General features: G+C 45.7%; 2 protein-coding genes and 2 pseudogenes across 6 annotated transcripts; 3 read left to right on the top strand and 1 right to left on the bottom strand.

Annotated features, from left to right (window-relative positions):
- Nucleotides 1-1,360: 1,360 nt before the first annotated feature.
- Nucleotides 1,361-15,017, bottom strand: LOC309614739 (dolichyl-diphosphooligosaccharide--protein glycosyltransferase subunit MAGT1 pseudogene; annotated as a pseudogene). Its single transcript has one exon. The product of its transcript is annotated as a dolichyl-diphosphooligosaccharide--protein glycosyltransferase subunit MAGT1 pseudogene (transcript).
- Nucleotides 7,142-12,343, top strand: LOC309621118 (succinate dehydrogenase [ubiquinone] cytochrome b small subunit, mitochondrial pseudogene; annotated as a pseudogene). The gene is made up of 2 exons: nucleotides 7,142-7,146; nucleotides 10,970-12,343. The product of its transcript is annotated as a succinate dehydrogenase [ubiquinone] cytochrome b small subunit, mitochondrial pseudogene (transcript).
- A 1,687-nt stretch (nucleotides 15,018-16,704) lies between the features above and the next one.
- On the top strand, nucleotides 16,705-21,067 carry TEKT2 (tektin 2). Of its 3 annotated transcripts, none has more exons than XM_082363404.1 (10): nucleotides 16,705-16,841; nucleotides 17,616-17,824; nucleotides 17,908-18,033; nucleotides 18,211-18,416; nucleotides 18,925-19,068; nucleotides 19,144-19,258; nucleotides 19,442-19,549; nucleotides 19,675-19,818; nucleotides 19,980-20,059; nucleotides 20,227-21,067. In XM_082363404.1, exons 2-10 carry the CDS (start codon nucleotides 17,669-17,671, stop codon nucleotides 20,438-20,440), a joined length of 1,293 nt encoding a protein of 430 aa, XP_082219530.1. In that variant the 5' UTR covers nucleotides 16,705-16,841; nucleotides 17,616-17,668; the 3' UTR covers nucleotides 20,441-21,067. The 3 variants fall into 3 exon arrangements, with proteins under 3 accessions (XP_082219530.1, XP_082219532.1, XP_082219531.1); XM_082363406.1 differs by having other exon boundaries at nucleotides 16,718-16,841; nucleotides 17,636-17,824; XM_082363405.1 differs by having other exon boundaries at nucleotides 16,806-16,841; nucleotides 17,613-17,824.
- Nucleotides 21,068-21,092: 25 nt separating this feature from the next.
- ADPRS (ADP-ribosylserine hydrolase) lies at nucleotides 21,093-26,550 on the top strand. Its single transcript, XM_082363500.1, has 6 exons — nucleotides 21,093-21,337; nucleotides 23,825-23,921; nucleotides 24,207-24,414; nucleotides 24,516-24,700; nucleotides 25,038-25,138; nucleotides 25,713-26,550. Exons 1-6 carry the CDS (start codon nucleotides 21,124-21,126, stop codon nucleotides 26,003-26,005), a joined length of 1,098 nt encoding a protein of 365 aa, XP_082219626.1. The 5' UTR covers nucleotides 21,093-21,123; the 3' UTR covers nucleotides 26,006-26,550.
- Nucleotides 26,551-27,624: the final 1,074 nt, after the last annotated feature.

Genomic DNA, 27,624 nt, shown 5'->3' with positions numbered 1-27,624 from the left:
GGTAACCAAACTCTAATGTTGTGTCTATGTTAGCGTGTCAGTAAAGCAGAGATGTTCTTCAGGGTAGACACTGAATTAAATTTTTAAATCATTTTTTAAAGCAAGGCGGTTCTTAGAAAGTGCCTTTTCAGAAGATGGTGCTGTAGATTTTTATTTTTCAAATAGCATGAGGCTAAAAATTTGAAAGATAAATTATTTTAGAATTCCAAGGGTATGACCGTTTCATATAAATAATGTTATTTGTTGTTCTGAATCTGGTCCAAGGGAACCAAGTAAAGCTTTTATTCAGTAAAGTATCTAAGTAAATGCTCACCAAATATATTTTGTAAGTTTAAAAACACAGTTTTTAACAGAATTAACCCTTTCAGTTCTCAGCTGTGTTGCAGGTAATCTATAAGGCACATAAAACAGCAAGTTTGCTTAACTTTTTAACAAGAGTATGGATATAGTAGTTAAGTGCCCGATGGCAAAGGTAACTTGCCAGAAATTATGTCATAGGCTACCTTCCCCCCGCCCCCGCATATTGACCCTTTTGTAAATATCTCCTGGCAGCCTTTTCTAATTAATCTTTATTAAAGAAGACGGCTTATAAAGATGGAGCCAAGTCATCATGGAAATCAGTGTAAGAGGAGAAGTAAAATGATTATTTCTCTATCTTTAGGGAAATTTTTTCTTTTTCAGGCAGCAAGAAATATTCTAAATGTTTCCCTCTTTTTTCTAGCATAGGTGAAAAATGATGACAGTGCATCTATATGATCAATTAATTAGAAATAGAACAGGTAAAATTGGGCTTTGGAGGAAATAAGAGGGAGGATAATAGCAGGACTATTCATACTGGTTGGAAATTTAGTAATCTACCGGAAAGCAATTTTCCCCTGAACTAGGAAGTAGTAAACAGCAGTAAATGATCACCTAACCGGTTCTTGCTTGTGAATTTGGTGAGCACTCTCCCAGAAAAGAATAGACTTAAAAACACACAAAAAAACACCACACCTCAGTAACCTTGTATGCTGCATTATGTAATAATGATAGTAAAAATATATTGATTGTTTGGAGTGTACTATATCTGTCTGCAAATATACATGCACATTAAACTTTTTCATTTTTTATAATGTCATAATAGCAATTACGAGTTTATTTTTTTAATATTAATTTTTCTATTGTGATGTTTATATTTATTGGCAATTTGTGCGCAACTTTTATATTTTGCTTAGATATTGGTTTTAAGGTATTTTATTTTTATAGATATCTCTAGCTTTTCCTCTTTCTTTGTAATATTGGCAAAGATTAAGATGGAATGTTAATATGCCAACCAAACTACTAATTCCATAAAGTCTAGAGTTTGGATTTTTACCAATAAACCAATAAACCATTAACACTATTTTCTAACTTAGAATACTTAATGTTGTTTATATAGTGGGCATTAAAGACAGTCTTTAGACAGATTTCTAAACGTGGAGGGGAGGTGGGGCTTTTCTTTAGATTTCTTTCCCTTAAGTAGAAAACTAATACTAATGGATTGGATTTATTTTACCTGATCTGCAGTTTTGGGGCAACTTGATTGTTACACTTCTTATTTCTAACTTCAGCTACATTGAAACTGCTTTAAATGGATACATCATCCAGCCTTAGGATTGTGATACCATTCTCATAGGCCTGGAAAACAAATAGCAAATGATCCAGAAGTCAGTGATAATTGACTTTGAAATGGGGTGCTCCAGCCCCCACCATGATTATGTTATGTGGAAGATTTGCTACCCTAATCTTTTCCCTACCATACCTTTAAAGTTGATTGAACCCTACCATACTTTTAAAGTTGTTTCTTCTTCATCAGTGAAGAAACAGAGTTTAAGTGGCTAGGTAGAATCAGAGATAAAGACTAATACAGTATTTCAGCTACTTAAAAATTTAAGTAATAATTATGAATGTGAATTAATTGGAAGACAGTTAAAAGTATGATTATAGAAAATTAATTTCAAGCATATATGGTTACTCCAGTTTCCTAGTGAATAGATCAAGATTATTTGTATTGACATTAACTTTTTATAAAGCTGCATGAAAAAAGTGAATTCTGTTAAACAGGTAAAATATTTCCATTGTGTTTTTACATGGTGAATTTGCTTGGTAAGCCATTTTTTTCTGTACGAGATTAAAAGATAAACTTTATCCCTCCTCTGAGCTTTAAATTCTAAATTATCAGGGTTTAATGTATGACATTTTGCCATACTACATTCTTTCACTGAGAGGGGTAAATGAGAAAGTTTCAAGTGACTATAATTGGAAAAGTATTATTTTTATGTTATGTGAAATTTAACAATTTAAAATGAATCAGCATGTGATTTCGTATAGACATTAGCCATATCACTTTTTCCTCACGTTTTTGCCAGTTTCAGTAGGTTGATACACACACACACACACACACACACACACACACACAGCTACTTCCTTACCCTTACATCAAGTATTAATTGAAGGTTGGTATTCCGATTATAGGAATTTGTTGATACTAAAAAACTAAATATCAATCAGTCAGATATATTTTTATTGCAAATATATGCTCCCCTCTTAAGGATATTTATTGTAGTTATAATTTTAATAGTTTTATTCATTATGCTTCAACATTGTCCTAGATTGACAGGCATACAATTCTTGTAGATCAGTATTTTTAAGGCAGCTTTGAGTAGAAATCATCCTTTATTTTCTTTTTTTCCTTCCAAAAGCTCATAGGAACCGGACACATAGAGCTTATTTTGCTCTTTTAACTGGTTGGCTCCATAAATCAGGGCACCTGGCATCAGTAACTGACTTACCACGGTGAAGTACTTGGTGACTTGTTCAAGTTTACAGTCATCTCTTAGAACTGTCATGAATAGGCTTATGTGAGTAGAAAACAGATGGGATTCTTGGTCATTAGAACTTTATTTTCTTTGCCTTTTGTTTTTGTTTTTGTTTTATTATTTCTAAAAATTGACTGCATGCACATCTGTAATTTTATGTTTAAAGTTTAAGAGGCCATGCCAGAAACTAGAGAGGGAGATTACCCTGGTATTTAATGCCTAAAACTTTCCATCTTTATTTACTTCATGGCTTTAGTTGGAAGAACAAACAAACAAAAATCCTTTAATTTGGCCCTTTATTTTTAGAACCAAAGAAGAAAAGACTCTTTCTACAAAAAATGTTTGCAGGTATGATAGGAGATCTTTGTGAAGAAATGGACTAGTGGGATTGTAAGAGTATGTAGTGAGGGGGGAAATGAGGAAAAGGAAAAGGTTTCTTTGCTGGAATCCTTGGAGGGAAACCTTACAATTGTTTGGTATTTGTCTGGTTCTCACAGTCACATTGTAAAAGAGGAACTGGTGCCATTTGAACCTAAGAAGAGAGTCTCTGTAACCTAAATTTATTTTATGTTGTTGTCCCAGATCTAAAGCTGCATCTATTTTGATTAGAGAATTTGCTTCTGAATAAAGAAATGAAGTATTTATCCTTAAATAGAGCCATGGCATTACTATCAACATGGCTTCTCCAGCTTTTCCCTTTATATAGAAAACACCAACCAAAAACAGGACCTTTCCAGACAAGGTAATCTTTCCTGTAATGAAAATATTTTTTGATAACAGATTTGGGGGAAACACTGGTAGATTGTAATGAAGGGGGAATTTTGCCTAACATAGACGGTCCAACCAGGTTAATGGATACAGTTTGATCCCAGGGAGTTTAACAAGAGGAGCCTTTGGTAGCAGGTAAACCTTTGGTTTTGGTAGCAACAGATTTGGATCTCCAGTGGTAATTAACTGCAGATATCTCCCTGTTTCACAGAAAGGGAATGATCTCATAGTATTGATGATGATCCTGCAGATGTGCCTGTGCTCTTTCTCTAATTCAAAAATCAGGACTAGCAAGCACTAACCAAAATCTTCTAATACTTTGTCCTATAAGATTCTTTAAAAGTTTTCCAGGAGCTTTCTCATTTCTTAGCCCAGGGTACAATGCCTTTCTCCTCTTTAAAAAAGAAAAGAAAAAGTATTTAGAGGCAGTTTAGATAGAATTATACTATGAGTAAATGGTAAGAGTCTTTAAAATACTTGGGAAAGGAAGATCACATGCCGCAAGTTATAGCTTGATTGAGAGACTCTTTGAATACTGTTTTCATGTTTGGGTTCTAAAGTTTTTTCTTTGACCTACCATTCTTTGATTTACTTGAGTGCCATCATTCTATTTTGGGATGTAATCAGTGTTTTATGCCATTTATGAATTGTGCAGTTTTTCCCTCTCCATACCCTACACACACACACTGTTAAAAATAAAAGCAGGAGGGCTAAAACAAAAAGAAGATAATGAGAATCATTAGAATGTAACTTTAGTTAATATAGATGGAAAGAAATCCTAACTTGGTTAAATGAGAATTAAGACTGAAAGTGTTAGTGCTGCAGGTATTATCTCTATCCATAGAGTTTTTTGCTAGCTATAGAGTGGTAATATGAACAGAATATGTATCTGAAATATGATGTTACAGCAAAGTGATAAAAGAAATAATTCTTGAAAGTAATATTTCAATCTTCTCTAACAGAGATGCCCATATTCTTAAGGAAAATTAATGTAGCTCCTGGTTTTAATGAATCAGACTCTGATTTAAACTTCAGAAGATTTGTAACTTTTATTCTGACACATCTTCTTAAATATGTAAAAATTACATTGAATGAATACTTAAGACTATTCTTTCCTCTTAATTTACATAATGATTTTTTCAGACCTTAGTTCTATAGATATTAATTTCTCTCTCACATATATGCCTCTTGGTGTGTGCAGAATTCCATATTAAAAGTCTTCTTAAACTCATTTCCTAGTCAAACCTGAGCTGTAAAGGAGAAGGCATAAATAGGTTTAAAATGCAGGAAATTTTAGAAGATCACAACTGGAAAAAGACTGTTGAGAACTTGTTGCCTTTGAGAGTAGAAAGGGCTCTAAAACTTGAACTGAGATTTGGAGTTTAGTCAGAGCTCTACCACTCATTTGCTCTGTGTCCTTAAGGCAATTTCCTTAATCTCTGTGTGCCTAGGTTCTTATAAAATGGTAGTGATAATACCTGCCCTCACCTCCCTCACAAAGTAGTTGTAAGAATAGGATAATGTTTGTGACAGTGCTTGAGTTCTCCAAAAGAAAAGCTATTCAGAAGTTAAAGATAAAAGAATATTGTTGTGTGAAGGGTTCATTTCCAGTTTGCCTCTATGAAAGTATCTTTAGTTACCCTAGATCATTTTATCAAACAAGTGTAAGAAACTGAGGCTTTATCACGGTATGGTGTTCACCTACAAACGTATTCTGTTCTGTTTCTCCCCTGCTAGATATTTATTGCACAGGCTGAATTTTTCTTTATAATAATCTTTGGAAAAAGCGTAACTTCAAAAACCAAACTCCTTTTAGTGGTGCTATGGCAGCTGTGATTGTATTTTGAGTTAGATTAATGTGGTGAAACCATCAGATAATCAGAAATTAACTTTGCCTTTTGCCTTCAGGCATTTTTGCTACAGATTGGCGTCAGGGGCTGTTGTACAACCAGATAGTTATCCCTTTGTTTCTTGCAGATTTTTGGTACCTTTTTTTGGAACCTTTTTTTGGCGTAAGGGGTTAGGTTTTAAGAAGGAAAGTGTGCTTATTTCACTTACCACTTTGCAGAGTTGACCGTTGCTTTCCAATCACCATGTACCTGTAAAAATTAAAATATAGTAAAAGGGTTTTTTCTTCATTTAAATTCAGTTCTGAGCATCTGCAGGTGATATCAGGAAGCCTGTTGGTGTCTGACCCAGTTATCTTTATGGACTGTGGGCAGAACCTTACATTTCTACAGGCTTACCCACTTTCCTGAGGGGAAGGGGCTCTTGTTTCTAGGAAAAAAACAAAGGGCACATCACCACAGGTTGTGTAAGCAATTCCTTGTTGAAACAGACAAGTTTGGTTTGTGTTTTGTTTTGTTTTGTTTTGTTTTGTTTAAGAAATTAAAGGATGCATTTTAGGTACACAGGGTATGAATGCATTCAACATTTATTTTTTTATTTCTATAGATGCTGATCTCCCCTTGTTGCAGGTAGTTTGGGCTTTTCCAGCTCATCACTAACATGGATGAGATCTATCTTAGTTTTATAGGATAATGAGAATTACAAGAACTGAAAAGTTGGGGAGATTCATGCTTGGAAAATGAACAAAACATCCACCTTGCTGGGTGAGATAGCTGAGAACATTGGATATATCAGGAATACTTTTAAACAATTTTTGCTGTCATGTGTAGCTTTAATATCTGTCTTCAGTTATGGGCCCCATGAAAGTATTACTGTATCTTGTGAATAAAGATCATTCTTGTGAACTAGTATATGGATGCATTCATAGGCTGTGGGAAGCAGTGGTGTGTGTGTGTGTGTGTGTGTGTGTAAATATTCTATGTTTATAACACTGTGTATTACATAAGTTTATATAGAAAAAATAATGTGTTTCTTTAGTGTTTGGGGGACTAAAATTGTAATATAACCATTCCAGTGTAATCTGACCACTCAGTCTAGAGAACATTTATATTACACACAAATACACACCCCTAAAGCGTTGCTAACTGCTCCCACTTGAGATAATTGCTGCTTTTTTTTAAGCCCGAAGTAGTGGACAGGAAATAGCACTCTTTTAAAAGGGGCTTTTCTGAAAAGTAAAATGTAAATATAGGACATGTGGGGAGGTGGGGCCTCCTGCAGATGTCCTGCAGATGGACAAATAGCCTTTTAAATTTTACTTTTTAACCATCTTAACCGTGTGTGCCTATTTGTATTGCAGATGTGAAATATTTTGGGGAGTTAATATCAGTATGTTTAGAAACTGAATTATTACATAAAATCAGAGTAACCTCTTTCTCCATCCTCCTTTTCCACACTGACTATTCTTGCCAAATATACCAAGTTTCAGCATGGTAAAATGATGGACACTCAAACCTCCTTCCTCATCTTCCCTATCCTGTCTTACACCTGGTCTGGCCTTATATTTTTTGTTGGCTTTTCATAAGTAAGAACAATTTACTGTAGTACTTTAGAGACTGCAGAATTTCAAAATGTTTATAAGCCTTCCTTTGTTAATGTTTGGTTACATGATACCATTAGTTAAAACAATGGAGTAAGTCTGAGTTTGTAATATGCTACAGGATAAAATCTTGAATGATATTAAACCTGACTGCCACATTTTATTAAGAGGAAATTGGATTATATGGTGGGTGGGAGCTAGTCTATGATATATATGTAATCACTGTATAATTAGAAACACCAAATGTTGAGTCCTATCACTGTGTACTTGGGGGCCAGGCTTTGGATATGGTTGTCATTTTAATTCCTTAAAGACTGTATGTCATTAAGATGAGCAGAAGGCAAATAAAGTTTTTAAGCAAAAATACTTTTGGGGGGTATTTAAATTTTCTTTCCCCCAAAAAAATTTACTACAAAAAAACCTAGGGTTGAGATTGAGAAGCTTCAAGCCGCTTTTTAAGCAGTTCAGTCACTTACAGTATTTTATGTTAAAGAAATTGTCGTAACTCTTTCTGAGCCAAACTGTCACTAAAATGTCCTGTGACAGAACCACTCCTCTTTTTTCTGCCACTCTGTGTATTGGAAGTGTTCTTAGTTGTATTTGTTTTTAATCCTTGATTTTAACATATTAATGGTTTTAGTGTTGCTTAGCTTCAGTTTGAAGTGTAACTTTCACTAATAACTGCAATAAAAAGAAAAGCTTTGCTCCAAACTTCGTTTTGTGGTCATCATTACAGCACTTCAGGCTTAGGTAAAGGGAGTTAGTGTGATAGAGCGGAAAGAATTTAGGCTTTAATCATCACGAAGTCCTGAATTCAAACCTGGATTGCGTGACAATAGACAAGTTCCTTGATGCTTCTAAATCTCAAGTTTCCTCCACTATAATGAGATAATAGTAGGGCTGTTGGGACATTAAATGAGTTAATAGATGGAGGGTACTTAATAGTGCTGGGCATGTAGGTGGGACTCAGGTTTTAAAGAGGTTCTGCTGTGCCGGCCCCCCACCAACCCAGAACTTCCCTGGTGGTCCAGTGCTTAAGAGTCCGCACTTGCACTGCAGGGGGCACAGGTTTGACCCCTGGTTGGGGGAGTTCCGCATGCTCCGCAGTGCGACCAAAAAAAAAATGCCTGACGGGGCTGGGGCTCCATATAAAAAAAAATTAAAGTGATGGAAAATACAATTCAAAAAATAAATAAATAAATAAAAGAGTTTCTCCCCCACCTTAAATAAAAGACATTGGTTCTTTTAGACTCTCCTCCCTTTAAGACATTGGGTGGCGTGGAAAGGGGGGTAAGCAAGAAGCCAGGCTTGCAAACTCTGCCAGGCAGTGAAAGAACTTAAGAATAGGCAGGAAAAAAAGAAACTGAAATGGACAGGGAATCGTCACAGGCCCTGAAGTGGATACACAGCCCAGGTATAATATGCAAGAAAACCCTGGACTGAAATTTTGAAAACCAGCTCTCAACTGTCCTAACTGCATAGCTTCAGGTATATCACTTTTCATTTCATAATTGAAGTTAATAGAGTAAAATCAGAGGTCTCAAGTTGGCAGCCAATTTGTCTGTGAATAATTTTTGTTTGGTATTTAAAATATTTTTATTAGTTCCTAATATTTAAAAAATCAGAAGATCTCACATAAAAATCCCTTAAAAAGTAAGGAGGGTCATCGATTTCACTATTCCTTCAGTATCCCTTCACAGCTGCCACCAGGGGAAGCCCAAGAGTGGTTGGTCCCTTTGGATGGAGCACACTCTCCACAGCCCCACCACTCTGCCCAGTCTGCACAGGGCAAATGTTTTCCTTTGCCATCTCTGGACTCAAAGGAACCCTAGTGTGAGGTGAGGCCTCCAAGCAAGCAGGAATCCCTATGAGGATGAGCTCCTTACCTGGGGGTAACTCACTACTTTGAAGCAGTCCAGCCTAAATATTAAAAACTTGTCCCTTCATTATTTCCATTTACCCTATTTATGTTCTCCAGAACATCAGAGAATTCAGTCTGTTCCCTTCTGGCTACTGTGTGTTCTTCACCCCAGTCTTCTCCCACCTACATGTCGCCAGAGTCTGTGCAACCCTAACAGTACAGTTTGTGTTCTTAAAGGATCTTGTTACTGATGCTGAAGAAGCACTAGTTAGCTTAACTAACAAATGCTGATGGGTTGAGTTTTTTTTAACTATGTGTGTCAGTTGTTAAGTTTGACAAATTGAAGAGAATCACTCTACTGTCAATCTGCCCAGTAACTACACTGATATAGGAAAATTCTAAAAACGTCAATAACCACACCCAAATTCATACAGTTAAATGGGGGAAATATGTGTAACGGTGATGCGAAGGCATGCTCTGATAAATCAGGCTGTAGCATCCCTAAGTGTAGTACCAGAAAAGTATGACGGCTATCTAGGCAGACAGTAATCGGACAATTGCTCTGATTGATTAATAAGACACGCTGGACTGGACAGAACAAGTCACCAATTATATTAGACTTCACTTGCTTGAAACTTCAGGGAAAAGGGTGCTCAGAGCACTACACTAAAGCATAGAGAAATGAGGCGGCAGTCTAAGGTAAAATTCCGAGGTGGTTTTTTTTGGAGGGGGGCCATACATCTTGAACTCTCAGTTCTTGTAGTTTCCATGATTCAGTCGTCTGATCATTTGACAAATTCCTTGGCTGCTGAGACTTGCATACCTTGCAGATGCTTTTAGGAAATTAATTAGGTTAATCTGTCAGTGCCAGAAAAGGATGGGATCATTTTTACTATATTTGATAAAATGTCTCTATCATAAAGGGGACTGGAATCTTTAGTTTTATCTGTAGAAAAGAGATGACTGTTTTCCTGCCTTCTGTCACTTTTGTTATTTCTGTAATTTCCACAGTCTATAGAGATCTTTGCAATGCCTTTATAGAGCAGCACTTCTCTCATACTTTTCTCTATTAAAATATTTTCCTTTAAGAATAATCCTTGGGGGACTTCCCTGGTGGCGCAGTGGTTAAGAATCTGCCTGCTAAAGCAGGGGACACGGGTTCGGGCCGTGGTCCGGGAAGATCCCACATGCTGCAGAGCAACTAAGCCCGTGCACCACAACTACTGAGCCTATGCTCTACAGCCCGCGAGCCACAACTACTGAGCCCATGTGCCACAACTACTGAGGCCTGCGCACCTAGAACCAAGTGAAGCCACCACAATAGAAGCTCACGCACTGCAATGAAGAGTAGCCCCCGCTCGCCGCAACTAGAGAAAGCCCGTGCACAGCAACGAAGACCCAATGCAGCCTAAATAAATAAATAAATAATATTTAAAAAAAAAAAAAAGAATAATCCTTGGGAAACTTATACAACATTGTAAAGCAATTATACGCCAATAAAGATTTTTTTTTACAAAAAGAATAATGCTTGGGTTCAAGATTTACTTATAAACAAAGCAGACATATTCGTCGTTTAGGATTATGAAGCCTTATATGATGTCTGATTCTCAGCTGAAATAAAATGTTAATGGACTTTTTTGCTAACTGACCTCAGAAACAGCCCAACTCAAAAGTACTTGCAACTGCTAACTGTACAATATTACTCTTTATTTACTGCAACATAAACTGTCAAATGGAAATTGCACATTATGTTGCAAAAACCAAAACCAAAAACAACATAGGAATAGGATACTTTACCAAACAGGATTTCAGTCACCACTATCATTCAGATGGTTTTCACTTGTATTTCATACAAATGTAAAATTAAGGTTGCTTAACCATTTTATGAGTTTAATTTTTCTAATTTATTTTTGTACTTTTATAAAGATTTTAGATTATAAATGTTTGCCATTTGTGGTATTCCTTTGAATAGTATTATTTTTTACTATATTAAAAGGTGTGTTTTAAATCTTTAATTTAAAAGTATTACTAGTATCTACATTAAGACCCTTTAAGGAGCGACAGGGCGACTCTCTGGAGGCCGTGTCCTCTGTGGTGCCTGAGGAGGACAAGCTCTGTTCCTCCGAGCACCAGTGGTCAGACCATTCATGTCTCAGCATTTCTCCAGGACCAACCTACCCCAGGATGGTGTGGAATACAGGACATTCACCTGTCATCCATCCACCATTCTGGTTCCAAGGCTGCATCTCTCCACTGGACTGGTGAGAGGGTTGTCAGTGTTTTGCTCCTGGGCCTATTTCCAACTGCTTATTTGAATCCTTGCTCTGCGGTGGACTACTCCCTGGCTGCAGCCCTTCCCTCTTCATAGTCACTGGGACATTGGACAAGTTGTGACTATGTTCCAGGGATTGGCACTCTCAGCTTTCACCTTTGCTAGGCTTTGTTATTTCAACGATCACGATGAGGGCATCTGCACAGCTGTTGCTATGCTATGGAAGCTCTGACCTTTTAGACGTAATACCTTGAAAATTGATTATACACCTCCCTTGCCTCTGCTCTGTCATGCCATTCAATTCACAGTAAGGAGGAAATAACAGGTTAAGTCCGTTGGTGAGACAAACCTCTTCTCCTGATCACCTCGTTATTTTTAGAATGTAATCTTTGAGGAAAGATTTGAGAGGAATTGTAACCAAAACTTGTCAGACTGAGTTCTCTATGCTGGGGAGTTAATGGGGTGTCTCTCAGCTTCTCACAAGAGTCTCAGTATAACTAAACATTATATATGAGCTTTTGCCTTTTAATTTATCAAACTCTTAAAGGGAATTCAGCTTTATTGCTCTCAATATCTGATCAGACTTCTATATTTGTCCTAGGATGGTAGAGAAAGGGAAAGACTGTTAATTCGATAATAAAGACTTTGCAGAAAATTAGGCAGTGTTTAGTTTTTGCAAACTTCCCCTCTCTGTTCAGTCGATACCAGTTACTGATGGTTACATGTCCAAGGTAAATTGGCAAATTAGAAATGCTGATATTTCACATTACTGATTTCTAAATCCTAGGAAGAAGAGCCTGGAGAGTTCCTGAATATAGAGAAATTCCATGTAGGGAAGAGGTCCCTTTATAGATGTTTCAAATTGTTACAGATTCTAAACCTAGACTTAATCCTCAAATGTGTTTATTTTACTTGTCCTAAAATAGTCTGTCCAGAGATACAAAATTATAAGTAATAAGTTGTTGTTTTCCCATTGTGGGAATCTCTAAGGTGAAGATGTATTCTATGAAGATAAAGTCTTTTTAAAAATAAGATGCTGTGTAATAAAAATTTATTCTACTCCAAAAAAAGACCCTTTAGATATTCATTTTAAAATCTGCACAAAAGTATAACACTTTACTTTGAATGCAGCAAAGCTACTTTCCATTCATTTGAACTGATAGACTTTCTTATACAAGAAAGTGGAAGGGCAAATCCAGTCGGGGAGGGGGGTTGTTGGTTGTTTCAACCTCCAGATTAAATCATCTGCAGCTGTGTAGTTGAAGCAGCGGTTCATTCTCTTTGGCTATTGTATACAAAACTACTTAGTCTCACTTAAGTCTCAACCTTGAGGATCTCAACATGAATTATTTGGCCTGAGACAGGTGCGAGAGCAACAGAAAAGTAAGCTGGAAAAAAGGCCAGAGTCAAGCAGTTTCCTTTGGAGTAGTGTACAAACAAACAAAAATGGCTAAGTTAGAGAAACTATTTCCACTCACTCTGTGTTTAAAAAAAAATACAATTTACTCGAGCAACTATACCCAAATCCCTTGGCAAACAACTCACACAAAAACGTCAAGATCTTCCACTGTACCTCGAAGGTGGGTCACTTGGTTGTGAACAGCCAAAGCCAGTCCCAATTTAAAGCAGAAATCTTCTAATGTGACACTAAATTGCTGTTGCTTGAAAAACATTTTCACAATCACAGTTCTCACTTTTCTAAAATAGCAATTTCCAGAGGGAAGACCAGAGTTCAATTTAATAGTAAAATACAACTTTGCTGTCATTTGCCAAGCACATTAATAAGCTATTTAGAACTTAACTTTGGTTATCTACATACGACAAAATGAAGGTAAGGGGGCGGTGGGGGGGGGGGGAATCTCCAAATTTGTACTTTGTTTTTCCACTTAAGAGGGTAGAAAGGCCAAAATAGAACAGCTTTTAAGACATTCAGTTTTACATTTCTGCATATTGGAAATAACCTGACATTTTAGCATGCTTCTAAACAGAAAAGGGTGAATAAAATCATCATTCATCCTCTGAATTGTCTTTATATTTTTCCCTTAGATTTAAATTTAATTGAAAACAACCTCACATCAACACCAAAATAGGAACTACTATTTTGTTAGAAATTGCCCTCTTGGAAGAGAAATAAAGAAAGATAATTTACCTGAAATCTTTCCGGATAAAAAGTCGTTAACGATCGTGGAGAAACAATCCAGTATTTAATTAGTCTGTAATATCTACAACCATCAAGAAGCACAATAGTGTATTTCAGTAGGGAAGACTTGGGAGATGGAGCACCACATAGTACTGTATCTGCCTCTAGACATTGGAAGTGCACGCTAAAGAAAGATAAGCCTTCAGGCAACAACACACGAAGTAAGCTGTGCAAATATACACCTCCAAGAAAGGCAATACAGTTTTAACTTCAGTAGCTAGATGTGGGTATGGATACCTTATCAAGATATTTTTCATATTAGAAAAAGATCAGCTGACCAAGTATTAACTAAAGTACTTTTAAACACTGTCCTAATTCAGTAAAAGGGGTACACTCTGAGGATTTTAATTATTGGAATTCACTAAGTAAGGTAATCTATGACATTTACTGGGAGGAGAAAATTGAGAAGAACAGAGAAGATGCATACCATAACACTTCACAGATTTTGAGAGAAAATAGCTTGTTATTGCCAGGGCACCTCATGTCTCCTTTGGCTAAGTCTTAATCACTTAAAAAAGTTACAAGTTCATATTCTGCTGTTTCATGTTTTTATTTTCACATTTAAAAAAAATTTCTTGCTTCCTTGTCTACATCTCTAGGATCCTTTTTAATCCACGAGAATGTGGAATGAATAGTTAGGTTCTTTAAATCTGAAGAGAGAAAGCAGCCAACTGAAGAATATTACAACTAGACACAAACAAGTCATGGACATTATCTTCCTATTTATAACGTTCATAGGAGAGGTGGCAGCTGTATCTAACAGCAACATTCCCAGGGTAATGCACACATGAAACAGAGAAATGATATACACTTCTGCTACAAACTGAAAGTAATGCACTTCATGAATATAATGTGTCTGTCCTGTGTGAGTATTGCTTTGAGCAAATGGGGCTCCTCGTATATGAGTCCACATTTGACCAGATGACATCAAAATCACAAAACACAGAGCTAAAACTGCCCATAAATTTTTGTTAAAAATAAATTTCCTATTCCATTTCAATACATACACAAGCCCACCGATGAGAGCCAAAGATATCCCTAACTTGAAGGAATAGTAATAATGTATAGGCTTCCTGGTTCGGACATTGACCATCCATCTCTCAGTTCTCTCGGCTACCCACGTGAACATTTGCTGCGCTATGAAAACCCTCTCTTTGAAATTATAAATGTCATCTGCTTTAAATTCACTTTTAGCAGAAAAGTGGAGGACATTCGGAACTGACATCACCTGGAGCATTTCAGAGACCTCGGGGTTTTCATCAAAATCCACCATAGCAAAAAATACCTTGTTGCTGAATGCACTGGAGAATTGCCAGGAATCTGCCAAGATCTGGAATTCTTGAAGAGCAAGTTTGCATGTTACACATAATCTAAACTTCTGGAGAGTAGTAAACAGCACAAAAACAGAATAGTTTCTAGGTTTTTCTAATACAAAACGATTGAACATGGCATCATTCATTCTTATCACTCTGTTTTTCTGAGTCCAGTCCATCAGCTGTCTGACCTTTTCTGCTAATATCTTCTTCCTTTGGCCAGGATGTGCAGGAGCCTCGGGAGTCATGAACACCAAAACCACCACCATGGTCAGAGATACACGCCAAAGCCACCACCATTCTTCCATATTTGTTTACTTCTTTTTTGTTATGTTTCCAAATATCTATGCCAAAATCTTATCATTTCTCCCGGCAAATAATTTGTCCAGGACCTTTTAGTTTTCTGTCTTCTTTAATCCTAGTAAAAGAGCTATATCACAAATTCCCATGCATGTCTGGTTTATGAGCCATGTATTAGAGTTTAGAAAATATTCTGTGGAAAAAAAAAATTCTGTGATCAAGGGAGTCTTGGAAATGTTCCAGTCTCAGTCTTTCTGCAGAGTTCCAGACTCACATTTCTAACTGCCTGCTGGACAGCAGTACCTAGATCCACCACAATCACCTCAAACTACTCAAAAGCCAACCTCATCATCCCCTTGCCTACCAAGCCCTGGGTTCTCTGCCTCTCTTCCCACTGTGACCCCATCCCACCAATCACTGAGGTTTTAAAACTGAGGACTCTTCTTGGACTCCTCTCTTACCCTCCATCCATCAAACCAGAACTTAGCCTCTGGAGCAGACTGCCTGAGTTTGGATCCAGGCTCTCCCACTTAGATTTGTGACCCTGGGCACGTTCCTCACTTCTCTATGCCTCAGTTTCCTCACCTGTAAGACGATGGTGGTCATAGCATCCATCTCCTAGGATTTTTCTGCACAGCCCTCAAAGAGGAGCAGGCGGGCAAGCTGGGCATAGCATCCCTGCCTTCCTCTTGTTGTCCAGCGCCACCACTAGAGGCAGTGCGGAGTCGTAACTGAGAGAAGGTAGAGCTGGGGACCAGATGCATCTGGGTTTCCATCCTTACCAGTCTCTTCAGTTACTGGCAAAAATGGGGGTAATGCCTACCTCACCTATTAGTTATGTACATTACCTGTCAACATCTTCCAATGTCTAGAACGGTACTAGCACGGTTGATTTTTTTTTTTCCTTCTCCTTTTTAGAGAAATGGTTGGATATTGAGCATTACTTCTAATACCTGTTACCTCTCCCAGGGGCGTGTCCTCTCCAATTACGATAATCATTCCTTCTATGCCGTCAAGCAGTTGATGAAATTATTGGGAAAGACAGAATCAGTAGAATGTGTGTAAATAATGTTAAATATATACACATTCTGGGAAGGATACCTGCTGGAGAGTGAGCCTGACCGGGAGATTACTTTGGCTTTGTACGGTACTTTTTTTTTTTTTTTTTTTTTTTTTGCCATGTCGCTGCGTAACCTTTATCAAAGTAAAGATTTTTATTTTTTTAAATTAATTTATTAGTTATATTTGGTTGTATTGGGTCTTCGTTGCTGCACGCGGGCCTTCTCTAGTTGTGGTGAGCGGGGGCTACTCTTCATTGCGATGTGCAGGCTTCTCATTGCGGTGACTTCTCTTGTTGCGGAGCACGGGCTCTAGGCCGTGCGGGCTTCAGTAGTTGCAGCACGTGGGCTCAGTAGTTGTGGCTCGCAGGCTCTAGAGCGCAGGCTCAGTAGTTGTGGCGCACGGGCTTAGTTGCTCCATGGCATGTGGGATCTTCCCGGACCAGGGCTCGAACCCGTGTCCCCTGCATTGGCAGGCGGATTCTTAACCACTGCGCCACCAGGGAAGCCCCAAAGTAAAGATTTTTAACTTGTGAATGAAGTGAACGCGATATCCTGATGCCCTCTCCTCCCCACCCTCTTGCAGCACCAGCCCCGTCGCCGGCCCTTTCCTACCCGGAAGGCCTCTGGCCCCAACGCCCCCGCCGCCGCCGCCGCCGCGCCGCCCGGCGGTTACCAAGCTGAACGCGGGCTGTGATGACCCGCGCGCGGAAGGGGTTGCCTAGCAACCGGGGGCGCTTAACAGAGGAGCCGGCGAAGGGAGGCGGAAGTGCGCGCTGGGAAGGTGAGAGGAGGAGGGGACAGGGGTGGGGAGGTGCTCACCCCCTCCCGCTCCTTTCTCTGCGCCGGGGTATTAAACTGAAGATGACTATCCTGGGAGGGGAAGGGAGAGATTGGGCTGGGAACTAGACAGACCACAGCTCCTCCCGCTGGGGCCCCTCACACACCCGCTCCTCCTCCTCCAGCAGAGGGCAGAGGGAGGGAATGTGATCCAGGTGGGGAGGCGACCAGCCCCCCACCCCCAATTCCCTAGTGCCAATTCGAAGCCCCTTCGAAACAAGCCGGTCCTCTCTGGATGGGGACAGGGCTTCTTCTCTTAGATCCCGCAGGGTCCTAGCCCAAGGCTAGGGCAGGGAAAACAAAGAAAGTTCCACAGGACTTGGTTACTGGAAGTAGCGGTGGAAACTGGATTAAGGGCTATTTTTCCTGCTACCTGCCCACCCCCCTCCACCAGCCCCACTGAGCACTTGGCACTACACACACACACACATGCACACACACACGCGCGCACACACATACCGAGGAACCCCATTATCCCCTTTCACCTGCTCCAGGACCTGAAGGGTCCAGCAGTTTGTGTCTGTGGATGGATGGGTAGGAGGAAACTTAGTTAGTGCCTCACACGAAGTTGAGTGTAGGGAGAGCTGTTTCCAAGCAGGCTTCCAGCAGGAAGGGGCTTGGAGCAAAACGGACAGGAGCACGTCCTTTGGAGGGGCTTTGATCCAGGAGAGGCTTTCCTCAGTGTTCTCCTGCAGCCTTGTTTGCTCCCCGCCAGCAGAGGTGGGTGTCTTGGAACAGGCCTGGGGTCCCTGAGCCTTCGGCTCCTGCACCATGGCCACGCTGAGTGTCAAGCCCAGTCCACGCTTCCGGTTGCCAGACTGGCACACCAACAGCTACCTGTTGTCCACTAACGCTGAGCGGCAGCGAGATGCCTCACACCAGATCCGCCAGGAGGCCCGGGTCCTCTGCAACGAGACCAACAACCAGGTTGGGGGCCGGAGCCCAGTTGGGTGGGAAAGGGATAGCCCCCAACTCCCGACAACCTCTTTATCTGGCTCTGTCTCTTCCAGACCATTTGGGACGAACATGACAATAGGACTCGACTGGCAGAGAGGATTGATACTGTCAACCGGTGGAAGGAGATGCTGGACAAGTGTCTGACGGACTTAGATGCTGAGATCGACGCCCTGACACAGGCAGGGAGCCAGGGCAGGGTGCCAGGAGACCCTGCCTGCAAGGACCTCCCTCTCCCTCCCCTCTTCCGGGTCAGGGTATTTGGTGGCATGTCCATCTGAGTCACTTGGCCTAAGTGGGGATGAGAGCTGCTTCCCAGCGGATGGCCCCACCAGCCTCCTGTGCCCTCTCTTTTCTAGATGAAAGAGTCAGCAGAGCAAAACCTGCAGGCCAAGAACCTGCCTCTGGATGTGGCGATTGAGTGCCTGACCCTGCGGGAGAGTCGGCGTGACATTGATGTGGTGAAGGACCTCGTGGAGGAAGAGCTGCACAAAGAGGTAGAGGTCACTGAAGCCACCAAGAAGGCCTTGCAACAGAAGATCAGCCAGGCCTTTGAGAAGCTCTGGTAAGAGAGAGATATGTCATTCGCACGTTCACCCGCCTTTGAAGGCTGTGTTTTAAATGTAGAACGTGTGTATCATGGGTAACAAGTCACTGGCTCTCAGGCCGCCTCTGCCCCTGCTGTGCCCATGGCAGAAACCACTCACCCACTGATCGTAGCACTTTTTGCACCACCTGGACGTGGTCTCAGAATACTTCTCATGAACCTGCTCTAGGCAGCCATTATCAATTTATTGGAAGCATGAGAGATGAAGCCACCACCCTGACTTTCTGGGAGTGTGAGCCTTGTGAGTGTAGCTACTGGAGTGTGCCCTGTGGGTGTGTACAAGCACTTGGTGCCATAATTTTGTCTGTGGGGAGCTCATCCAGCTGTGCCCATATTTGTCTCAGCTGCAGTGGCAGCTCCATTGTCACCTCAGCTTTCCCATCCCTCCTTGTCCCTTCAGTACCATGGGGGCTGCGTTCCAGGGCCTTGGAGGTATGGCTCCTGATCCAGTCTGTTCTGTCCCCAGCCTGCTGCAGGAAGTCCGACAGCAGCTGAACTCTGACCATCGGGGCAAAATGGAGACACTGGACATTGACAGAGGCTGCTTCTCTCTCAACCTCAAATCCCCGAACATCTCTCTGAAGATTAATCCCACACGTGTCCCCAACGGGTAAGAAGGGCATTTCATTCAGTCTCTCTTCCTCGCCGCAGAGGCCATACTCTGATTATTTCCTGCCACCTGCAGCTCCACCACACTCCAGCAGTGGGATGACTGCAGTCAGTTCAACAAGAACCAAGCAGAGGCTGAAATGAAAGGGGCCATAGAGCTGAGGGAGGCCATCGCCCTAACTATTGCCAAGGTGACTGACCATTCCCCCTACCCCGATCCTCCATGGCTAAGAGATGGGCCCAGCATGCACTCAAGCCCTTGTCTTTTGTTCCCTGTCAGCCGTGTGGCATCCCACCCCTCACCTGAGCGACATCCTCAGCTGGCCAGAGCTTATACCCTCCCCTTGCCCTCCCCGCCTACTTTCTGTCCTCAGACCAACAACAAACTGGAAGCCCAGAGGGTTGCAACGGAATTTGCCTTCAGGAAGCGCCTGTGGGAGATGGAGAAAGTGTACAGTGAGCTCAAGTGGCAAGAGAAGAATGTGAGCCTTCTCCGTTTGGTCTCCTGGGGCCTGGACTTCCTGCTGTGGGATGAGGAGCCTGATGCCCTGCCAGGAAGCCCCGGACTGGGTGCACCAGGTGGAGACCAGTCACTCTGTCCCTGCAGACCTTGGAGGAGATTGCCGAGCTGCAGGAGGACATCCGGCATCTGGAGGAGGATCTGCGCAGAAAGTTACAGAACCTGAAGCTATGCCACACCCGGCTAGAGACCAGGACCTACCGGCCCAACGTGGAACTCTGCAGGGACCAGGTACGAGGGCACCCCGGTGGGGCACGGGCCCCCGGCTAAGGTTCCTCAGGATGACTCACTCCCTGGTGGAGCAGGGGTGCTGGCGCAGGGCAGCCCCCAGACCCGTGGGCAGAAGGAGAGTGTGGCTGACCTGGACTCCCAACCTGCCCCTCTGCCTCCAGGCACAGTACGGCCTCACTGAGGAGGTTCACCAGTTAGAGGCAACCACTGCTGCCCTGAAGCAGAAGCTGGCGCAGGCACAGTAGGTTTGGGGAGTGGGCAGGAGGGGCGGGGAGACACCTCCCACCACTGGGGTCCCTTGCTGCCTGCCAGCTTCCCTGCTGTCTTCCTGACTCAAGGCTGGTGAGCTCAGCCCTGACCTCCCAGCCTCACGCCGGCGGTGGTGGGTTGTTAATCCCTCCTCCCCAGGGATGCTCTGGACGCCCTGTACCAGCATCTGGCCCGGCTGCAGGCTGACATCGCCTGCAAGGCCAACTCCATGCTCTTGGACACCAAGTGTATGGACACCCGGCGGAAGCTGACCATGCCGGCTGAGAAGTTTGTGCCGGAGGTGGACACCTTCACCCGCACCACAAACCGCACCCTGAGTCCACTCAAAACCTGCCAGCTGGAGCTAACCTAGCGAGGGGGCTGAAGGAGGAGGGGAAGGCTGGTGGAAAATGAAAGAGGGAGGGCAGTGGAGAGAACGAATCTAATAAAGGTCGGGGGTTCTCAGTCCAGACGGTTCTTTGCTACCCCTGCATGTAGCCAGCGGGGAGAGGGCTCTTGGCTCTCCTGTGCACGGAGGAGCAAAGATGGGGACATCATCCCTCAAGCTCCATGTTCCCAATCCCATGCCCTTCTCTGGGCTCGGCCAGCACCCTGGGCTCCAGCGCCGTGACCTCTAACCAGCTCTGTCCCAGCTGGACCCTTGCGTGCCCTCTTGACGCCTAGGGGAGGCCCAGACGGGGCTAGGGTGACAGGGGGAGGGCTTGGGGGTGGCCACCCCGGACTGAGTGACCCGAGCTGGGCTGCTGTGGCACGGCTGGCCGACCGTGAGGGGCAGTGGCCCGAAGGTCCGCCTCAGTGCGCAGCCCTCGGGGACCCTTTAGTGGCCGTCCCGCCCGGCTGTGACGCCGTTTACAGGTCGGGGAAACGCGGGCTAAATACAGAGGCCAGGCCCAATCGAATGAGGGCTGCGGGACCGCCCCTTGTCACCCGCGGGGCAGCTGCGACTCCGGGCCGCGGGGCGGCGCTGTGGGGCCGGGGAAGCCGCGCGGTGGGGCGCGCGCGGGCCGCACCGGAAGTGGCGGCTGGTCCGCGCGGATGGCGGCGGCGGCGGTGATGACGGCGGCGGGCTGCGGAGGGGCTGGGGCGGCCCGCTCCCTCTCCCGCTTCCGAGGCTGCCTGGCGGGCGCGCTGCTCGGGGACTGCGTGGGCGCCGTCTACGAGGCGCGCGACACCGTCGACCTGACGTCAGTCCTGCGTCGGGTCCAGGACCTGGAGCCGGACCCCGGCTCGCCGGGGAGCGCGCGGACAGGTGGGCGGGGCCGGGCGCACTGGGCACCGGGAAGCCCCGAGGGACTTGGGCAGGGAGGGGACAGCGGCCGGAGGGGCCCGATCTGCACGACCCGCGGGCACCTCGGATTCAGCGTGTCCAAATCCGAACCCCGTCTTCACACGTCTCGACCCGAACGTTTGCCAGCCCGGGGCTTGGCTACACAGACCGCCCAGCCGTTCAAGCCACGCCTAGATTGCGCCTAGTCCAATACTTACGTCCCTGCCGATTTTACCCATTTTACGCGTTTTACCCGGGTCTCCCGAATCAGTGGGCCACCAGTCCCTCTCCAGGCAGCTGGAGTGCACTTCTGAAAGCAGATCTTATCGCGGTCTCCCCTCGTGAATCTTTGCAGTAATTTTCCATTACCCTTAGGACAGAGCCAAACTCCTTAATGTTCCCTACGTGGCCGGCCCTCACCTTCGTCTCCAGTTTCACCTTATACCACCATTGGCCTTGCTGTCTGCGCTGCACTTCCTCTCACTTCGTGCCTCCTCTAGCTCAGGCCTTTGCATGTACTGCTGTCCCTTTGCCTGTAATGCTTTCTCCCCTCTGCCTCTCCCTCCCTGTGCAGTCAACTCATCACCCAGATCTCAGCGCAGTATCACGGCTGAGGATGATTCTTCTTGGAGAGCATGTAGAATAGTAAGAAAAAGGGGCCACACCCGGAACCCTGGAGGAGGAAAAGGAGCTAGAGAAGGAAACAGTTTATAGGAAGAGAAGCAGGGGAGATGGGTAACAACAAAACTCAAGAATTTCAAGATGAAGACACTGGTTACTGGTGTGAGGCTACAGAGAGGTTAAGTGGGGGGAAGTCTAGACTTAGAAAAGCATTTTCAGTAGAAGGTTGAACCTTGGAAGTTAGATTTCAGTGGGTTTAGGAGGAAATGGAAAAGGAGAAAATAAGAGTATGTTTGGTATGAGGGGAAGGAGAGAGATGAGCTGGGGCTGAGGTGAAGACAGGATGGGGGGGGACAGTTCATAATTTCATTTTTGGTTTGATGTTAAGATGAGGGGAAGACATTTTAGGCTGAGATTTTAGGACCCTTTGGGTGCAAGTGGCAGAAAACCCAACTCAAAATGGCCTGAGCAAAAAGAGAATGCATTGGCTGGCATCACTGAGAAGTCCAGGGCAGGTCTGGCTTTAAGCAGAGCTAAATCAAGCCATCTCCTCAAGACTCAGTTCCTCTGCTTATTCAGATCTGCGTTCTTCTGGGTGGGCTTCACTCTGGCAGACCCTTCCCACGGGGTGGCCCTCAGCAGCTCCCAGCTCAGCATCTCCGGCAGAGGAAGTATCTCTTTTCAGTGGCACCAGCAGAGGTCTCTGGTGGAGTCTCACTGGCCTGGCTTAGGTCACCCGTCCATCCCTGAAACAGGGAATGGGGTGCTGTTTGGCTGGGCTGGAGGTGGCATTGGCTCCATCCCCTATCATCTGGACTGGGAGTGGGAGAGAAGTGATTCCCTGGAGGAAAGCAGGGTGCAGGGACCGATCAAAGGGAGACCGGGTGCTGCTGTATCACAGAAGGAGGAGTTGAGGAGACAAAGGAAGGACAAGGTCCCTGGGGAACTGGGCTCGGGGGGCACTTCAAGAGGGACCAGTCCCTCTGAGGACAGACTGGAGAGTGTGGCTGTGAGTAGGTGCCTGTGAGCCTCTCTTCCTGGTGCAGTAGGGGGTGGGGGCTCCTGAGAGTGAAAGGGGAGGAGAAGGCAGGGTTGGGGCTTGGGATACACAGAGCAGGGCGGGGATGGGGGGCGAGGGCAGAGGGCAGATGTGAGGAATAAAAAGGGGCTCACTAGGGAGTATGCTTTGTTCTCTGTAACTGTCTCTTCTTCAGATAAAACCAAGTCCTTGGCCCTAGCTCACTTATAGCCTATTTGAGAAGCTACCACATAACCAATGGTGTGTGTTAGAAGTGCCAGAGCAGTAGACTCGGGCACCCAGAGGAAGGAGACAGGGCCAGAGGAGGGGGGGGGGGAGCAGCCCCACCTGGGAAGGACTTGACCCAGGCTCCAGGATTGGTTCTGAGGATGTGGAGAGGAGCAGTGGGATATAAGATGGGTGAGGAAGGGCGGGCTTCAAATGGCCAAGGCAGTGAGTTTGGACCTCATCCTGAAAGCAATAGACAGCCATTTGAGCAGGAGAGTGAGATGAGGAAAGTGATATTCTACTCTTTTTCTGGCTGCACATATAGGTTGGGCTGGAGGGTGGGGAATATGCAGGAGATTTGAGAGGCCCAAAGCAGGTCCATTAAGACTGGAGATTCAGTGATGGCAGCCAGAAGGGGTGGAAGGTTTTCCTCCAGAAATCAGCAGGACATGTGACTGACTCAGAGCCCTGGAAACTGGATGGGCGTGAGAGGCTGACTTGAGGCCTTCTGGAAGTAGTAGATAAAAGGAGTGAGTGGGAGGCCAAAGCCGCCACCCTCGAGCCCTGCAGCTTGATCTCCGCCCCCCGCCCTGTCCCTGCAGAAGCACTGTGCTACACAGACGACACAGCCATGGCCAGGGCGCTGGTGCAGTCCCTGCTGGCCAAGGAGGCCTTCGACGAGATGGACATGGCTCACAGGTGAGGGCAGTGGTCCTGGGGTGAAGCAAACCAGGTGGGCAGAGTTATTGCACCCCTTGACCAGACCAGTGACATCCGTGCATGACGGGACACCCTCCCTGCACACCCCGCCACAGGACACTCCCTAGGGCAGCTGCAGCTTCCCAAGCTAGAAGTGACAGCACCGCTGGCACAGGCTCCTGAGGTCCCCAAGGATTCCTCTTTTCCCAAACCAGCCAGGTTTCTTCTCTCCCAACCCTGGCAGGCATCTCTTAGATCATTATACTGTCCCCTTCTCTCCCCTAGGTTTGCTCAGGAGTACAAGAAAGACCCTGACCGGGGTTATGGTGCTGGAGTGATCACCGTCTTCAGGAAGCTCCTGAGCCCCAAGTGCCGTGATGTCTTTGAGCCTGCCCGGGCCCAGTTTAATGGCAAAGGCTCCTACGGCAACGGGGGTGCCATGCGGGTGGCCGGCATCTCCCTGGCCTATAGCAGTGTCCAGGATGTGCAGAAGGTAGTTAGGGCTGGCTGGCTTCTGGACACTCTCGTCCCTCCCTCCCTCTGCAGCTTGGGTGCTGTGACAGCAGGTCTTTGCCTCCCTCACCTTTGCCCTAGTTTGCCCGGCTCTCGGCCCAGCTGACACACGCCTCCTCCCTGGGTTACAACGGTGCCATCCTGCAGGCCCTGGCCGTGCACCTGGCTTTGCAGGGTGAGTCGTCCAGTGAGCACTTCCTTGAACAACTCCTGGGCCACATGGAGGAGCTGGAGAGTGATGCCCAGTCCGTGTCAGATGCCCGGGAGTGAGTATGCGGGCTGGAGGCGGGCTGGAGGCGCATCTGTGCATGTGCATGCTGGTGGGGTGGCCCTGCCTCAAGCTGAAACCTTCCTTCTTAAATTGCAGGCCCTAAGGAGGGGTGGGAAGAAGCCCTTTGCCTTGGCTGTGCCTCAGGGCTCTCCAGGTCCCAGAGAACAAACGGGGCAGCTCACACCTCGCCCTTCCCACTTCTTGCCCTGACACCCGTGCCTAAGTGTCAGATGCCCACGTCCCTGCCTCGCCCTCCCATGCAGCCCTTCCCCCTCCTGCCTTCTCCACCCTGCTGGCTCCGACCTCCCTGAAATCTCGCCCCCAACCCACAGGTTGGGCATGGAGGAGCGTCCATACTCCAGCCGACTGAAGAAGATTGGGGAGCTTCTAGAGCAGGACTCAGTGACCAGAGAGGAGGTGGTGTCCGAGCTAGGTGGGTAGCCCCCCCACCCGTCATCCTTCAGGGTCAGTCTTAGGCTCAGGGGTGCCTGGAGTCACGCCTGCCGCCATCACACCTTTGCCAGGGTTGCTGAGACAGCAGAGCCATGTTCTGTAGGGTCCTTGGCAGGCTGCGAGCACAGCACCCTCTTGTTCTAGGGCGACAGTACCCTCAGCCTTAAAGCTAAACATCCCAGAAATGGCAGCCGGCCGCTAGTTTTTTACAGCTAATGGTGATAACTGATGTTTATTCATACTGTGTTCTGGGCACTATGCAGAATGCTTTACCTCTAGGATGTCATTTCACCCTCACACCAGCCCTGCGAGAATTCCTAACTTTATTCACTCTCTACACGAGGAGCTGAACCCAAGATACAGCAATCACACAGCCAATAGGTGGGCGAGCCGGGATTTGAACCCAGGTAGTCTAACCCCAGAGCCTGTGCTCTTAATCGCAGCCCAACTTGAAGCTGAGAGTGTTGACTTGTGGCAGGTGGCAGGAAGCCTGGGGACATGTGGGGCTCGGGAAGGGGGGTGGGTCAAGTTCCCATAATCTGGCTTCCCCACAGGGAATGGCATTGCTGCCTTTGAATCTGTGCCCACTGCCATCTATTGCTTCCTGCGCTGCATGGAGCCCGACCCCGAGATCCCCTCTGCCTTCAACAGCCTCCAGAGGACTCTCGTCTATTCCATCTCACTTGGTGGGGACACAGACACCATTGCCACCATGGCCGGGGCCATTGCTGGCGCCTACTATGGCATGGAACAGGTGCCAGAGAGCTGGCAGCAAAGCTGTGAGGGCTATGAGGAGACTGACGTCCTGGCCCAGAGCCTGCACCGGGTCTTCCAGAAGAATCTGTGAGGGCCACAGCTGCTGGGGCTCTGCCATACCCAGCAGGACCAACTACAGCTCGGATTGGAAACCCTGGGCTCCCTTAGGCTTGGCTCCCTGCCTCGGTCTTCCTGCGGTGTGGCTGGAGTGCACCCTTGGGGCTGGGGACTCCTTTGGGGAGGTCACTGAACAGTGAGGGAGGGACGGATGCCTTCTGGTGCTGGGTTCCTGGCTTCTGCAGAGCCTCGGTGCTCCTGGCTCCTCAGTCAGACATAAGGGACCGGGGCAGGTTTTATTTTGGAGCAATACTTGTGTTTTCCTTTATTATCTAGGACATGGGATTTGGGGAGGTGGAAATGATCTGCGGCATCATTTCTCCTTGTTAGGATTTAACCAATTTGCCAGGATGCCTGCCTTTGACTGCACAGGGCCCCCGAGCGCCAAGTTTATACGGATCAGGAGGTGGACACGTGAATCTAGCTGATCTAGGTGCACACCTGGCCCTTGGCTGTCATGGGTCTTGTTAACAGCTTCCAGACGAAGTTACAGAGCAATAAACAGTTCTTTAAATCCCACCACTGTTTCCTGTGTTTCTCCTCTGCCCTGAATGGATTCTTCCCCCTTTGCCCTTCTGTGCCTGTGCCTCTCTGTCTGGGCCTCACTCTCCTAGGAGCTAGGGACCCAAGCTGCTGGCTTGTGGAGGCATATTCCTCCAGCTGTTCAGCCAGGAAAAGCAGAGCAGGCGTGGTTTGGTGCTTCTTCCTGTTGGAGATCCCTCACAGTGGCCCAGGCAGCGGGCAGGAACAAGCCAGATTTTCCTGCTCTCAGAGCCTGACTTCATAGGTTGCTCCCCAGATAGAACCCAGGCCCAGCCAGGAACCAGAACGCTGTAGGAGGATGCAGAGGGGACCGTGTATCACCGGACTGCTGACCTTTGTGTGAGCGGGGCACATCATCTCAGGTGAAGGCCGGGCCTCATTCTGCATCTTGGGCCTCAGTCAAAGGCCTTGGCCTGCTGGGAAGTTCTGCACACCATCTATTCTGAAGAAAGGAAAATTGAAATGGAGGAGGCACCTCCCCTCAAACTTGAGGGATATTCCAGCCTCGGTGGAGAGAGACGCATGCCCAGCTCTGCAGCTAGCCTGAGGTTTCAGGACTGTTGGACAGGCCTGCTTTCAGCCAAGATGGGGTTCTTCCAGGCTGGGGAAAACCACAGGACTTTTCAGGGCACAGGTTGGTCTCAGGTCTGCTGTCCAGATTCCCAGAGTGCGGCAAGTTAACGGGGCGGTGCTTTCTCCCAGGACAGCTCCCCTGGCCCTGCCTTCAGCGTTGGGCCTGGCACTAGCCCCGCCCACAGGAGCAAAGATTCCTGATTTCATTCATAATTTGTATCAGATGTTGAAACTTGACCTTCAGGATCCTGAGCCAGCTGTCATGCTCCACTACCCTTGAGAGCTTGCAGGAATGTTCCAGGGAAGCTTGATCCGTCTCCCCTAGCTCCAGCCACTGCCTTACTTTGCTTTCTTAAAATGCCTCTTGGCATTTACTTGGTGCAGAGCCTTGGCAGCTTCGGAGAAGCAAGCATTTCTGATGCGGTGGTGACAGAACCCCTGGCTGGGAGGAATGCAGGCTCCTTGAGAGGGTGCAGA

Source organism: Balaenoptera borealis (genome assembly GCF_965194805.1).
Source record: "Balaenoptera borealis genome assembly, chromosome: 1".
In the NCBI taxonomy this organism is placed as follows: domain Eukaryota; kingdom Metazoa; phylum Chordata; class Mammalia; order Artiodactyla; family Balaenopteridae; genus Balaenoptera; species Balaenoptera borealis.
The sequence above is the reverse complement of the archived record's forward strand: the minus strand, read 5'-3'. Positions and strand labels throughout refer to the sequence as shown.